Source organism: Kryptolebias marmoratus, linkage group LG16 (assembly GCF_001649575.2).
Source record: "Kryptolebias marmoratus isolate JLee-2015 linkage group LG16, ASM164957v2, whole genome shotgun sequence".
NCBI classification, from domain to species: Eukaryota; Metazoa; Chordata; class Actinopteri; order Cyprinodontiformes; family Rivulidae; genus Kryptolebias; species Kryptolebias marmoratus.
The window spans coordinates 18,830,066-18,844,205 of record NC_051445.1 but is presented as its reverse complement, the minus strand read 5'-3'; the positions used below and the strand labels follow the sequence as shown (position 1 = coordinate 18,844,205).

Sequence of the window (14,140 nt, the reverse complement as noted above, 5' to 3'; positions counted from 1 at the left end):
CAATAACAAAAAAAGGAAAAAAGTGACAAAGGTTTGTACCTTTCATTTTTAACATTTTCTAGGATTATTTCACAATTGGACAATTCAAAACCGAACTGAAACCCTTTATCAGGTAAAGCAAACATAAATACGTTTAACTAGCTTCCAGGTGAGAAGCTGAGAAACAGATCAGATACCTCTTTGACATGTGTGTGAAAGGCAACAGACATGTCCAGCAGAACTTTCCGCTGCTCGACACGTCGCACAAAGTCCTGGATGCGATCTTCTAGCTGGTGGGCAGCCTGGTAGATCTCCTCCGGGTCGCACTCCCCGGTTTGGGCCAGCTGCTCCGCTGCCTCCAGCAGCTTGTCTGCATTGGTGTAGGTGTTCTGAGGTTAAAAATAAAAAGTATGTTCATAAACAGGAAGAAAGGACATCATCTCAAACACCTTGTTGGTACACCTAATGACAATTAGTTTATAACAAAAAACAAAACTTCTTTCAAACTAATTTGTGACAAAGGTGAAACCCGTACCTGTGCGACCTCTTCAAAGTCCTCGTGTCTCTTCTGCAGAGCCCTGGCTCTGTGCAAAGACTTTCCAACACCAGTGTGTTTGCTGAGGAAGGCCTCTCCGTGGTTTTCTATCCAGTCCAACACCTCAAAACACCAAAAAAATGCAGCATGTGAACAAAATTCCAAATACGCACAAGGAATTGTGCATTGGCTGCAATTCACACTTTCAGCCAGTAGGTGGTGGAATTGGTTAGAAAGGCTGTATTCAGATCACACAAGTGAGAGCAATTTTCTAGACTAATATTTCTCATCTTGCTACGTCTCTCTCCACCAGCTCAACCCCTCTTTTCCTTCTCTCCAACTGCATTTGGCCATGATTAAACCATCAAAGCACGAACAATTAGTAGGAACTGTGCAAAGAGTTAACATGCCAACTATCTGTGGGTTTGAAACGCTCCAAATCTTCCCACCTAATATCTTTCAAACATACAGGCGCACTCTGTCTGTTTCAATGTGGGGGGATGAAAGGGATTTTCAAGGTCTCTGAGAGAATGTTTTCACGGGACAAACACACATGAACCCAGGCGCAATGCTCCAGACACTTTATGTGACAGTAAATTGCATCACCATGGAAACCACTACCAGGAGAAAAGAGTGATGAAAGAGCGGATGGGAGTGTGTGTGTGTGTGTGTGTGTGTGTGGGGTGGGGGACAGAAACGCAGACACCACAGCAGGACAGAGTGGGGAAACCAAAACGAAATGGAAACGGGCGGACAACACGAGAGACTAAATTACTGCTCTACATGAGGGACCGAGGTCATCCAGACAGTCATGCAGATGGAAATAAGCTAGAAGATACAAATTTGTTATGTTTATAATATGGGAATCTCTGCATTATTGCACAAGTAGGTTGCTAAATTTCCCTCTGAAAAACTGTTTTCTTTTTTTTTTAAATCCACAAAGCAGCTGCATACCAAATGAAGGCAGGATAGGACGGAGCTTTAGAGCTTCCTGCAGTCTCTCTTGCCGTGTGCTTGCACGAGCTAAACGAAAAACCTACGCCGCAGCTCTCACGGAGGCGGACTTTCCTCTGCAAATGTTTGCGTGCGGTTCTCACTTGCTGCACGTCCTGCTGAAAGACGCACAGCTGCAGGCGCTGGTGCAGGCGCACTTTGCGATGCTGCCATATGTTTTCCAGTTGCCTCTGGTGATGCAACACCTCGTGGATGATGTCCAGGACGTGGTGCACGGCCTTGGAGTAGTTGGCCGACGCCATGAGGGAATCGGCGCTTCCCGGAGTCAAAGGTCGCTGCAGTTTGTCCAGCAAAGACTTTCCGTCCTGGCTGACCTGGAATAGGTTCACGGTTTATGTGCGTTGTTTTTACGTTTGTGTAAAACATAGATTACAGATTGAAATCAAGCCCAAACATTGTGTACACATTCACAATGCTTCATTTGAATACTTATCAACTGTGTTTTGTTCTTTGAAGATTTCATATTAATATTTGTTTATAACCCTGAGTTTTGCATAGGTGTGTCTCTCTTTGTTCTTTGATACCTCTGAGTATGCAGTGGTGATGTGCTCATACAGTCCCTGGTGATGGTGGATTGTATCTTCTAGATCCTGGAGCTCAGTGGGCAGCTCTCCTTCACCACACGCTTTACACCACGGCTCCACTTTGCTCATGTACTGGGCAGAAAAACAAAAACAAGACACGAACCATGAAGGACACAGAACAATAGATAACACAAATTCCTACTCATTTACATGATATTAACACACACACAGGCATGAAAAAACAAGGTAGGTATATTGGGTTCCATTTACCTCAGAAATCAGAATTCAGATCTGGGAATGGGTCACACTGAACTCAACCGTGTTCCAGTTCCAAATTGCAATTGAAGTTAGCAGTATGAGCCAATCATAATGGATTTCTCTGCACTTTATGCATTCAAACACTGTGGTAATGTGTTTCTTCACACAGGTTTCACAGCACTAGGTGTGCAGCAGATTTAATGAGACACAAACTTTAGAACTGCAGCCATCGTAGCTTCTCGTGCACCAGGCACCCGTAATGCATTGAGGTCAGAGCTGGACAGGAATCTCTAGCTTTTGGAAGACACACACTTTGATTATTTACTCTAAAACACACAAAGAAAAAGCTCCATATTGCTGGAGCCCACCGGTGTAAGACTGCCAACTAAACTATCATAAGAACCTACAACTACCACTGCTCTGTGTGGTTCCACTGGTAACAGACATCAGCAACAAGAAACTCTCGATCATCAGAAACTATCAAGGAAAGAAACGACTCAGCAAACAACCAGTGTCAACAACTGTCTAATGTTCTGCTACTGCAAATGTAAGCAAAACAAAAGAAAAGCGGTATTGATCCTTGTAATTGTCTTTAAGTAACTCCTGAGCCTTTTTCTTCAATTAAAATGTATTTTTTTTACAAAAACACGGCACAGTACAATTATTATTGTCATACATAAATTCCATATACTGCATTTCTGTTACTTTAGTACACAATGACACTTAGGAATGTCTTGTTTGGATAGAGGATGGTTTTTCTTGCAGACAATAGACGGCGTTTCAGCTTTAAACGATCTGCTGACTTCCTCTGTACCTGATCTGCCTTCTGGTGGAAGCTGGCAGACATCTCCAGCAGGGTGCTGCGCTCGTCCAGCGCCGCAGCGAACGCTTTCCACTCCTGTTCCAGCTGACTTGAGATCTGCTGGATCTGCTGCGAGGCGTAGTGGCCCGACTCCAGAAGCCGATTTCCGACCGACATGATTCGATTGATGTTCACATACACGTTCTGCAGTTCAAAGGGGACAAAAAAAGCAACAAAGATCATATAAAAAATATGGGAAACTTCTTTATATATAGTATTTATATTGTACAACCCCAATTTGAGCCTCTGCTCATCTTTACTTTAAGGGATTCAGCTTCTCTAAAATGCTCTTTTTTGTTGCAAAATGCTTCTCCAACAGTTTCTTAATCATAAAAATGGTACAATATCTTCATTTAAACATTTGAGTTGTTTACTGTGTTCCATTGTGAATAAAAGATGGATTTATGAGATTTGAAAATCAGTTTTAATTTACAGCAATCCAGTTTTTTGGGGGGGGAATTTGTGTTGTAGTAACTTTCCATTTAATGTTATTGATACAGCATCTTGTCCAGACAAATGAGCAGCCTGGCAGGAAAATTACTGATGTTACATTTTGTGTACCCTGACGCATGAAGCCAACGCTTTGTTTTCCAACAGACTGACTGTGTTCCTACGAAGCAATTAAAGTGTGCCTGTGAAATATAAAAGGTCACAAGTGCATTCACGAAAGGCAGTGACGCAAGTTAAAGAGACTAACAGCCACCTTTGGGGACATTAAAAAGTCATTCGCTTGGTTCACTTGGGAGGCAAACCCTCATGTGATTAATAAAAAAGGCCATTTACCGTTGGATCTTTTAGTCTTTTTCTTTTTAAACGTACTAGCTTCAAGCTGTTTGGTGCAGATAGGCACGAATCAGCAAATGCTAATTACCAACTGTGTTAACGGTCTGTTATTATTCTATTTAATTACTGCTCCTGAAGCCCATCATGGCTCTTAGTTTGCTTGTTTCAATCAGCATAAGAACAGAACACCAGATACAGCCCTGAAACCGAGGCGAGGTCTTCAAAACAATGACAGAAAGGGACAAAAAAAAGTGACAGAAATGATGAAACTCAATCAAAATTTAAGATGCTAATAGTTTTTTTTCTTAAAAATATTAAAGCTATAAGATTTTAGTTTTTTGACAGTGTATTTTTCGAAGCGCTTTAATTTTATTTGTGTTGTAAGAGGATACTTCAAAAAGCCAACAATGAAAAGCTCAGGTTGAAGCTCTAAATAATTGTATAAATAATTGTATTCCAGTGACACAAGTGTGTGTTGAAGAATAGCTCACTTTGGAGTTAAAATGCTATAACAACAACAGACAAGCTGGTAATATTCTTATTACAAAAGTTTACCAAAAGCCCATGTGACAATTGACAACTACAATAGGTTTTATGTAGTTGTTTACCACAGGATATTAATTTTATTTAAAAAAAAAAGACAAAAAAGAGCTTCAAGACATACAGATTGCTTTGCGATCACGTGCAAACGTGGAGGGGGGAGAGGGGCTGCAATGATGGAGGGTTGGACGACTCGAACACACAGAGAGGGCAAGCTCTAATCCAAAACGGATGCATGTAAAAGGAGCGGGAGGAGGGGTTCAGCAGAAAGAGAGAGAGAGGAAAAGGTATTTTGATTTAAACCTGATGCTGGCAAGCGAGGAGAGAATAAATGGTCCAAAAAAAAAAAAACTCACAAAAATACAAAAAAAGTGGCTAAGAGACAAATTTGCTCATGTTTTTACATCAAAACAGAATGAAAACACAGCTTTTAGAGTCATTTGATGAGTGAAGATTACTAAATTGAGTCTGGAGCTTTCATCACTGACAAAAATGGCTGCTGCCGACAGAGAAGTCGGGTTTTCCCCAAACAAACGTGATGATTACTGAGAATTCAGCACATGTTTGTGAAGCAACAGCATATCCATCTCATGAAGGAAAAAAAAAGGCAAAATAATCCCATATATGCTTCAATATAAACTGAAACAGAAGCTTTGCTTCAAAAATGTTAAACTTAAGTTTCAAACTGTGCTTTTGTTTTGGTGAAATCTTTTGATAAAAACCATCACATCCAGTTCTTCCGCTTCACAACGACGAGCCACTAAAACAACCGAACCCACAGCTTTGAATAGACTTATCTCGTTGATCAGTTTCACGGCACCCAGTTTTCCAGTGTTTACAGGAACAAGTGCTAATCTCTACAAATTATCTCTTTATATCCAAACTACAGGCAAATAATCGCATCACTTGCGGGCACGTTCTATTGTTTCCCATTTTTACTCCAAATAACAAGTTGAGGAGCTAAGATGTTAACTTGTACATCTTCTGTCTCCATTTTCTGACCCCCTCCCCCCATCACTTACTGTTTGATACAAAACTTTACCTGAACCTCCATGAAAGCCTAAAATGAATTTATGTTTCAAACTAGGTGGTTCAGCCTGATGGAAAGCACGACTTGTCCGATTCTCTCAACGGAACTGAGAGAAATCGTTACCTCCCACCGTGCCATTTGCATCTCCAGCCATCTCTGAGGTATTTCAGGCATAAACAGCACGCCCTGACATGCAGACAGCAAAGCGATTCGACGATGGAAGCAGCAGACAATGAGTACATGACAATGGACGCTGACCAGTGGGCAGACAATGGTGATGACACTTACGAAAACGGAGACACGCTTGGCATAGAAATAGGACAGAGAAGGGACCCGATCACGCAAGGAGGACAGAGCCAGACGCCACAAATTAGAAATGCACAGCCTCTACCGAAAAGATACGTAACCATCAGACGTCCGGCAACAAGCATAAACACAGGAGCAAGAAACAAACCCCAGTTAGGTAAAGTACCTCGATTTTATATAGTATAGAAGACACAAACTCTGAAGCACAAATGCAGCATCACTGAAATAATTTATTGTTCTCTTTTGGTTAGCATTCTTCAGGTTCTCCACAGTATGTCTGGTGGTGCTGTGCGTTGTGTTGATTGGATTGCTGGTCGCTCTGGGCTTTGCTTGTGAGTCTCAACTTACTCTCTGTGGTCTTTTGATCAAGCTTCAAAACCCAGCAGGCATTTTTTATACACCTAAAAAGATGTGGTACAGCTTACATTTTGTACTGAACACAGTCTGCTTTGTAAAATCGTGTGCTGCCTTGTGGCGACACGTAAATCGTAGAAGGTTTTGTGTTTTATTACACTATTAGACCAACATGTTGTAACTTAGATTTGGGATTTTGACCAGCTTGACCTTGAGTTTTAAACTGCGTATATTGATTTGCTCATTTTAAATACTGTAAGTTATACGCTGCTCTTTGTTGTCCTGTTTTGCAGAAGTAGGCGGTACAAGGTTAAATAATACAACATATGTAAAAAAAAGATGTATTGTTGTCAGAAATAAAAACTGCTTCCTTCATGTTCCTTCCATAACAGATGACCGACTGGCTGTCCTTCATGGAGACGGACATAAAAGGATAGATGAGCTTATTAAGGAAAACAATAGATTAAAAGGTAAAAGAAGTAAGCGGTAAACAATAAAAATGTTTAAATTACAAGAAATTTTGAGCTTTGGTTTGTTATACTAGCGGACTAAAACAATAATAATAAGAAAAAAAAACTGTAAAAAATGCTGAAAATTGCAAATTCTTCTAACATGAGTTACATATTATTATCTTCTTTTTTTTTTCAAAGAGACCATGCAAAACCTGACTGGGTCAATATATCACGTTTCCAGCACTAAATACCCCGACTGTCTCCATGGGAATGACCTGTTCGTCGTAAATCATGAAGTGCTTCAGGTAAAAATGAAATGTTCATTACCTGTGTACGTGTGTGCATGTCTGTGTGTGAGTGTGTATGAAAACCAAGAAGGTTTTAAAACAAAATATAATCTAAACTAAAACTGTTGTGTTTTTTTTCCTTGACAGGAGCACATGGAGATGAATTCATTCTTTCTGTCTCACAGCAGCGGTAATGACGGCTCATGCTCCAACAAGTACTCCTGGAACTGTACATGTTAGTCCACCTGAGACCAGCCATGACCAGGAATCAAGCCAACATATCTATTTACAACCTGGGAATAAGCCCATGGTTGCATATTATAGCTTTGATATTCTCTACATTCAGTCTTTTTCTTTTTTTGAATAATTTACTCTTCAGGTGCATCATATTAATCACAATATGTCATTTGCTTTTGCTTTTGAACAATGTATCTGCTAAAAGTGCAAATCAATGCAGAGCAATATAAAAAGGTAATAAAATTGCTAATATTGCTAAATGATGTTTTTCCTCTTTCTTCTTTTCAGAAGTGGGTTAAAGTTCAACATATCAAATCAACACTGTTCTGTAAAAGCACAAAAGACAAGAACATACATTTGGCTGAAGTTTTTAGTAGAAATCACACTTAGGCTCACCAGTTTTATTTTAGAATAATTTGTTCACACTTCAAAGGTTTGGAGTAAAACAATGTTCATTTGTCATCAAATAAGATTAGTCCACTTTCTCAATGAGCAACAGAAAAATATGAAAATGAAGAAACCTGCAGAAATAGTCTGTTTTTATGATCAATAAAAGCAAATAATTAGTCCTAAAGTATCATACCACTGCTATGCTCATAAACCTATACGCTTCCAACAAAAAAGTACACCAGAGTTTGGTCCATCAGCTTAATTCTAGCATCAGTCATATCAAATCCTGAGTGAAGTTCTGTCGGTTCAAACAATTCGAGAAACTCTGACATTTACAAAGTGCACTTGTGAAGCACCTCCCGTAGGGGGCATAGAAGTAACGTAACTCCATGAAACGGTTCATGCAGGATGCACTGAAGCGCTTACGTAATGGCAAATGGCCCACATTAGCATTGAGTCTGCAGTTTCACTGATGTCACGAGGATGTACATCTACCACACAATGTTGATAAAACACTGGTAAATTAACAACGATGCACAAATAGTCTTTTTTTCTAAGCAAGCCACTACAAACTGGAAATGTGTACATATGTTATTTCACCTTGTATCTGCTCCCTCAAACTTACCAGATGCTGGGTAATACATAAAAACATAAACAGGAGGGCACCTTTCTACACAAACACACAAACTAACACAGTGTATTTCCACTCTGCTGTGCAAGAAGCAGGAAGGGGAAACGCAGCTTCCTGTGGAAGAATGGGTGGAGGTAGCAGTGGTCAGAGTTAACCTGACTGTGTGTGTGTGTGTGTCTGTGTGTGTGTGCAGACTGCGGGAATACGTGCAACAACACAACATTATAATTCTGCCTTTTCCTATAAGCGAGTCGTGCAACTTAGCCTGTGTTTTTAACACCGCTGCCTCAGGGTGATTTCTAATGCTGGTTTCTAATGGGATTCTATGCTGCTACTAATAAGATTTCCATTATTTACACCAGTGATTCTACGAGAGGCTAAAGGTCACTGGGCCATGGGTCAGGTCAGCTGAACTTTTGACTGTTATATGTGGGTTGTGGCTATTTGAATCAAAGGTCACAGGCTGCTAATTCATTTGCTTAAAATTTTGAAACAAATTTAGGTCAAAAGCGTTTTTGTCAAATAAAAATCAAGCTTTTATAGCCTGTTTTGTTGATTGTATTTAGCACGATGAGTTGTTAAAGGAGTTCTTTCTTTAGCAGCTTGTTTTTATTTTAAAAGTGTCTCAACTGTTGCTTTTGTACTTTATTTTGTGTACAGCACTTTGGTCAGCTCTGCTTCTTTTAAATGGGCTTTATGAATAAATTAGATTTGATTTGGTAAATTAGATTAGATTCGGAGAGGCAATGAAACTACTGACCGAAACTGTGGCAAAGTTAGAAAATTAAGAGGCAGAGTGTGGTCTGTGGCAAGTGGATGACAAACGGGAATAACTGGGTCTGGGACAAATGTACCGTCTTTGAAGCAACATTATACAAAATGAAAAAGCTTTGATAGAAAATGTGAGAGTACAACAATTTAGGGCTGCAAAGGATACAACACAATATGCTCAGCTGCGTTCATTAGTCACCAGGAAAACTCTAAAAATAAGAGAACCTAACAGAGATGTGGATGTGGAGTTGGAACGTGAAGGTCGATTCTGGGAACTGCTCCATAGCAAAAGGTGAGAAAATTGATTCGAGTTTAAAAGGATAGTTTAGATCTTTTAAAACAGGGTTCTGTAAAAACACACAACACAACTAGCATCTTACCTGTTGTAGACAGCTCTTTGAACAACCTCAGTTTTGAGAAACAAAGTTTAATTCTGAGCAGTGTGACAAGCTAACGGCTAATCTGAGCAAAAAAACAGTGTGGTCTGATGAGGTCTTAAAACGACTCCAATCTCAAAACCGTGATAGTATTTTTTGTAAGTGTGTTTCTGTGCCTCTTTGTGAGCGCGGCAGACTCAAGCCTTACCATGCAGTTCATAGCGAAGTGGTTGTGCTGCGTCTGCAACTCAACGGCGTGCTGGTGGTTCCCTCCGATCTCCGTGTAGCTGGTGAGGAAAAGGCCCTTATTGTGCATGATCCAATCGAACATCTGCACACACGAGAGGTGAAAAGAACAGCATTTAGGCATTTCAAAAGAAAAGCCTTTCCATCTCTTGCTGAGTAATAACAACAACAATGAGAATAGGAGGGCCCGTAGTTCGGGGCTTGTAATTACTCAAAACCTTTTATCTCTGATCGCGATCACGGCACAGATTTCTGAGGCAAGTCATCTCTAAGCTCCATTGTTATGCTACAAAAAAGAACAGAAACCCTACACACCGTGTGTGTGTTTCATCTTCAGAGTTTTTACCTCCGCCAAGGGGGTTATGTTTTCAGTAGCTTACTCAAAAAGTTATAAGACTATTTTCATGAAATTTTCAGGAAACTTCCGACATTGTACAAGGAACAAGTGATTACATTTTGGTGGTGATACAGACAAAGTTCAAGGTCAAAGGTCAAGGTCACCGATCAGCCCGTGCTCTAACTCTGCCTTATTATTATTTCCACCAAGGAAGTTCTGTTTTCGGTTATGTCCACTGGTTTGTTTGTCTGTCTGTTAGCAACGATCAGGCAAAAACAAATGAACAGGTTTGGATGATATTTTCAGGAAATGTTAAGGTTGTCACAAAAAACAATGGTTTATGGTTTGGTGGTGATCCAGATTATGATCTGGATCAACTTGGTTTTTTGATTATGGTGTGGCGGAGGTTTGCACTCTCTGAGAGCTTCTAATTTACATTTAATTTAAATGTGTTCCACAAATTTAATTTATGAGAATAAACGTATTAAAACTATCTTATTTTACCTACAATATCTAATTGCACAGACTCCTACACCAATATTTTACACATGACTAAATCTAGGATCTGATCTTTCTGTCTGACTTATGATGAGTGAGGGCTCTGACCTTCTCAGCGTCCTGCTCGAACAGTCGCAGCTGGAAACACTGGTCCAGCTTCAGCTTCCTCATGTGCCACAGCTGCTGCAGATTCTGCCGCATCCCGTGGAGCTTATCCAACAAAGACGTCACTTTGGCCACCAGATTGTGCGCGTCAGCGTGTTGTGCGTGGAGCCCGTGATGATGGTCGTTGGAATCTCCGCTGGCTCCAACACCACGATTACCGTAGCCGCCGTCCCCTCCCCCCGAGGTCTGCGACTGCAGCCTCTGGAGCAGCCGTCGTCCCTGCGTGTCGAGCTCCTCTATGGAGGCCTTGGTGGCTCTTTTCTTCAGCGCAGCGTGCTCTTCCATGAGCCGCCGAGCACCCTCCAGGTCCCGCGGGAGGTCACGCTGGGACAAAGTTTCCTGGAGCTCCTCGAGGCGCGCCAAAGCCCGCGCTGCGTCGCTGGCGAAGGTCTCAAACGAGAGCCGCACCTGGAACGCACAGTAAAACTGTTCTGAGATTTCACAAAAGGAAATTTTAATAAAAGCGAATCAAATCTCACCAGAAGAAAATAATAACTTATAAATAATTTCTTGGTTAAATCTAGACTGACATGAAATGGGGACGCAAAAAGGGAAACTATTAAAACCTCAATCCATTCATCATGGTTGTACTCTAGGCTGCCCTCAAAGTCGGCTGTCAGCTGGGAAGGATCCACAATCTTGGTTAAGCCCTCTAAGGACACCATCACCGTCTGGGACAGGTAGACAGACGTAGGACAGATAAAATAAGGAAAAAAAAAACAATAAAGAAGTTAGGTTGTAGTGAACAAGGAAAGAAAAGAAACCACTGAGAGTTAACAAAGTGAGGGGGAAAGAGCACTGGGATTCACAGAGTTATCATTTTTCTCACTTTTTTTTTAAAACATTTCCAACAAATAAACCAAGGATCTGAAAGGAATGTGTAGAATCTGCAACTCTTCATGTCAACTGTTTAGACAAGGGGTGTGGTGAAAAAAAACCCCAAGAACATTCATGTTATTAATAATAATAAAATGAAAATACAAGTATATAAACTTTCAGGAAATAAAAACAAAAAGTGCTGAGTTTCAGGGAAGTAAGGCAGACGTAACAAAAACACCAAATAAACAGGAGGATTTAGAACTGGATGGAAGTTCTCACAAACAGTACATGGTGGACAAACAAGAAGTTTATTCGCCAAAGTTAAACGACTAAATTTGTGAAGAAATTCTTTGCCATGGCCTATATATCCTGCTTCCATAGTAACCGGGTCAGAACTAAATATACCAGCTACACACGGGACAGAACAGTACCTCTGTCACAGAACTGCAGTCATATTAAAGCCCTGTTAAAGGAAGGCTGATAGCTATTTTGAACAAGAAAGACAAGAATTGTTTACCTAAAAGGGAATACTATAGTGTTGATCTCTGATGGAGAAAGTAATAAACCAGAGAAGTGTGCACAGTAAAGAATCTTATGCCAGTTCAAGTATAGTATCAAACAGTAAAAACTAAAGCCTGACTACAACATTATAAATATTACTCTTTTTATACTAGGAATAGAGAGTCGCCCACCTCAAATTCAAACTTAGAGCTGCCAAAGTTGGTCCTCTGCTTCTGCCAGAAGTTGTCTGGTTTGATGATGAGAGCAACGTGGATGCAAGAGGGGAAAGACTCCTGCAGGATCTTCAGCAGCGGTTTGATGCTGTCCCACTTCGAGCCACGCATGTCCACGATGACTGTGAAGCCATGTCGGGCCACCTCCTCACTGCGGAGCACAATGACAAGAAGCCCGATCCCAGGTTAGGGAGCCACATGAACAAAGACGAAGAGACGCTACAAATATAAGGTTTTTTTTTTTTTTTTTATAACGCCGCCATAAAAGCCACACAAAAAAATGTTGTTTAGCCAAAAGGTTAGAAGTTCACCACATCTGCAGAGGGAAGAAAAAGACTGTTAAAACATTCAAGCGGTAAAATTTCCACAGCTTCTTACCAGGAGCCATGCTGCTGTACAAGCCCATAAAAGGTTATTTCCCTGCGCTAACGGCTTTAATCTGACCGTGTCTAGCTAGGACGCAGAAACAGACGCAGGCTCTCCTGCTCTGTCTCACCGTGCCCTCACTCTCTGAAAACACAGCAGTGGCCAAATGGGTAGAGAAAACAGAGCGTAGAGGGGAGGGGAGGGGAGGGAGAGCCAGCAGAGAGGAGGAGTGGGGTACAGGACCATTTAGAGAAGAAGAACAGAACTAAATTTAGAGAGAGAAATTCATCAAACCCTTTAAATTATAACACCTATGTGTCCTAAAGAGGATAACTGGGTTATCACTTCTGATAAACTCTTTATTCTTCTATTTATTGCTCTCCTAAAAGTTGGACTCAGTCAGAAGATTTGCTCACAAACGTCATCAGTCTGTAAGTCCTAACTTAGAGGAAGATACCTGTTTCTGTGAGGCCGAACATATTCACAGTAAAAGAACTAAATATGCTTTTGGAATTTTTCATATTGATCAAACTTATTGCTTTAAAACCTCAAAGACAAGATTTACTCTTGTACTTATTAAACTTGGTTTGCACTGAAGATTTATTAGCAGCAAGTGAGATGAAAAAGGCCTAATAAGATACTGATTTTATGGTCAGTCAATTATTGGTCCAATTACTTATTCAGAATGTAAATTCTCCCGAGGCTGTGAAAAAGAATAATCAATGCGAGCAAATCTGCTGTGCAGGCAACCTCGTCAGTGTGATGTGCAGAAATGAAATGTTTTTTGGATTACCTTTGGGTGTTTATGTCCAGATTATTAACATATATTTTTTTAATACCAGGTAGCTCGCTCAGGCTGCTGAACTGATCTACTCTGGCAAACAGACTACGAAGGCAGAATAACGTTCAAAATTTTATATATAGATTTGGCAATTTTGTGTCATACTTGTCACTGATCATATAAGCTATAAACTACTAGCATTATATTTTAAACAATGTCTAAAAAATGTCTTCCGGCACAACATAAAAATGAAAGCAAAACGCTCCAGCTAAGAGTAAGTTTTAATAACCTGTTTATGAGCATTTATACATTTCTTTATAGGTAAATAAGTAATAGCTACCTGAAAATAAAAATGTAAATGCAGAATATTTACAGACATCCCACACCAACCTGAGAGAAAGTCAAACCCAAACCCAACATTATTGCCGCGTTTGAACTGTAAGAGCAGATGATAATGTTTTTGCTGGTGTCTGATTTTTGTTCAGAATTTTACTGATAACTAATTGGACTCAGTTTTAGCTGTCTGTTAGCAAAATAGATCATGAATTGCTGGATTGATGATTTTAATAAAGCTTTCAGGAAATAATCATTGGATGTACATTTAGAACAAATTGTCTCCTAAAGGCAACCCTATTCAAGATGGCTGCCACAGTCAGCTGACCCTAAAAAACACTAAATGTGTGGTGATTCTGGAGGTTTAGTATTTTTGGTACTTCCTGGTGGGCCGTCTCGACGGCTGATTGGCAGCTCTTCGTCACTCCCTCTACACCTGTGGCAGATCAGGCTCATCAGAAGGCAGCTGGTACTTAAGGCCGTGGTGGGAACCAGACCAGCGCTGGAGCATTGTTTTGCCTCTGTGGTAAT

At 40.5% G+C, this 14,140-nt stretch overlaps 2 protein-coding genes across 5 annotated transcripts in view; one reads left to right on the top strand and one right to left on the bottom strand.

Moving 5' to 3' along the window:
* triob (trio Rho guanine nucleotide exchange factor b) overlaps positions 1-14,140 on the bottom strand; it is a 106,512-nt gene that overhangs the window by 47,430 nt on the left and 44,942 nt on the right. For all 4 annotated transcript variants that reach the window (XM_017409929.3, XM_017409928.3, XM_017409926.3 and 1 more), the window contains exons 5-13: positions 12,088-12,280; positions 11,143-11,247; positions 10,520-10,984; positions 9,539-9,661; positions 3,125-3,316; positions 2,053-2,184; positions 1,612-1,842; positions 515-637; positions 177-368 (exon numbers count right to left, since the gene is read on the bottom strand). In XM_017409929.3, the coding sequence (XP_017265418.1) occupies positions 177-368; positions 515-637; positions 1,612-1,842; positions 2,053-2,184; positions 3,125-3,316; positions 9,539-9,661; positions 10,520-10,984; positions 11,143-11,247; positions 12,088-12,280 (1,756 nt within the window). The remainder of the gene's footprint in view (positions 1-176; positions 369-514; positions 638-1,611; positions 1,843-2,052; positions 2,185-3,124; positions 3,317-9,538; positions 9,662-10,519; positions 10,985-11,142; positions 11,248-12,087; positions 12,281-14,140) is intronic.
* Positions 5,726-7,404, top strand: LOC119617767. The gene is made up of 5 exons (XM_037980139.1): positions 5,726-5,988; positions 6,083-6,163; positions 6,578-6,655; positions 6,836-6,942; positions 7,072-7,404. Exons 1-5 carry the CDS (start codon positions 5,742-5,744, stop codon positions 7,162-7,164), a joined length of 606 nt encoding a protein of 201 aa, XP_037836067.1. The 5' UTR covers positions 5,726-5,741; the 3' UTR covers positions 7,165-7,404.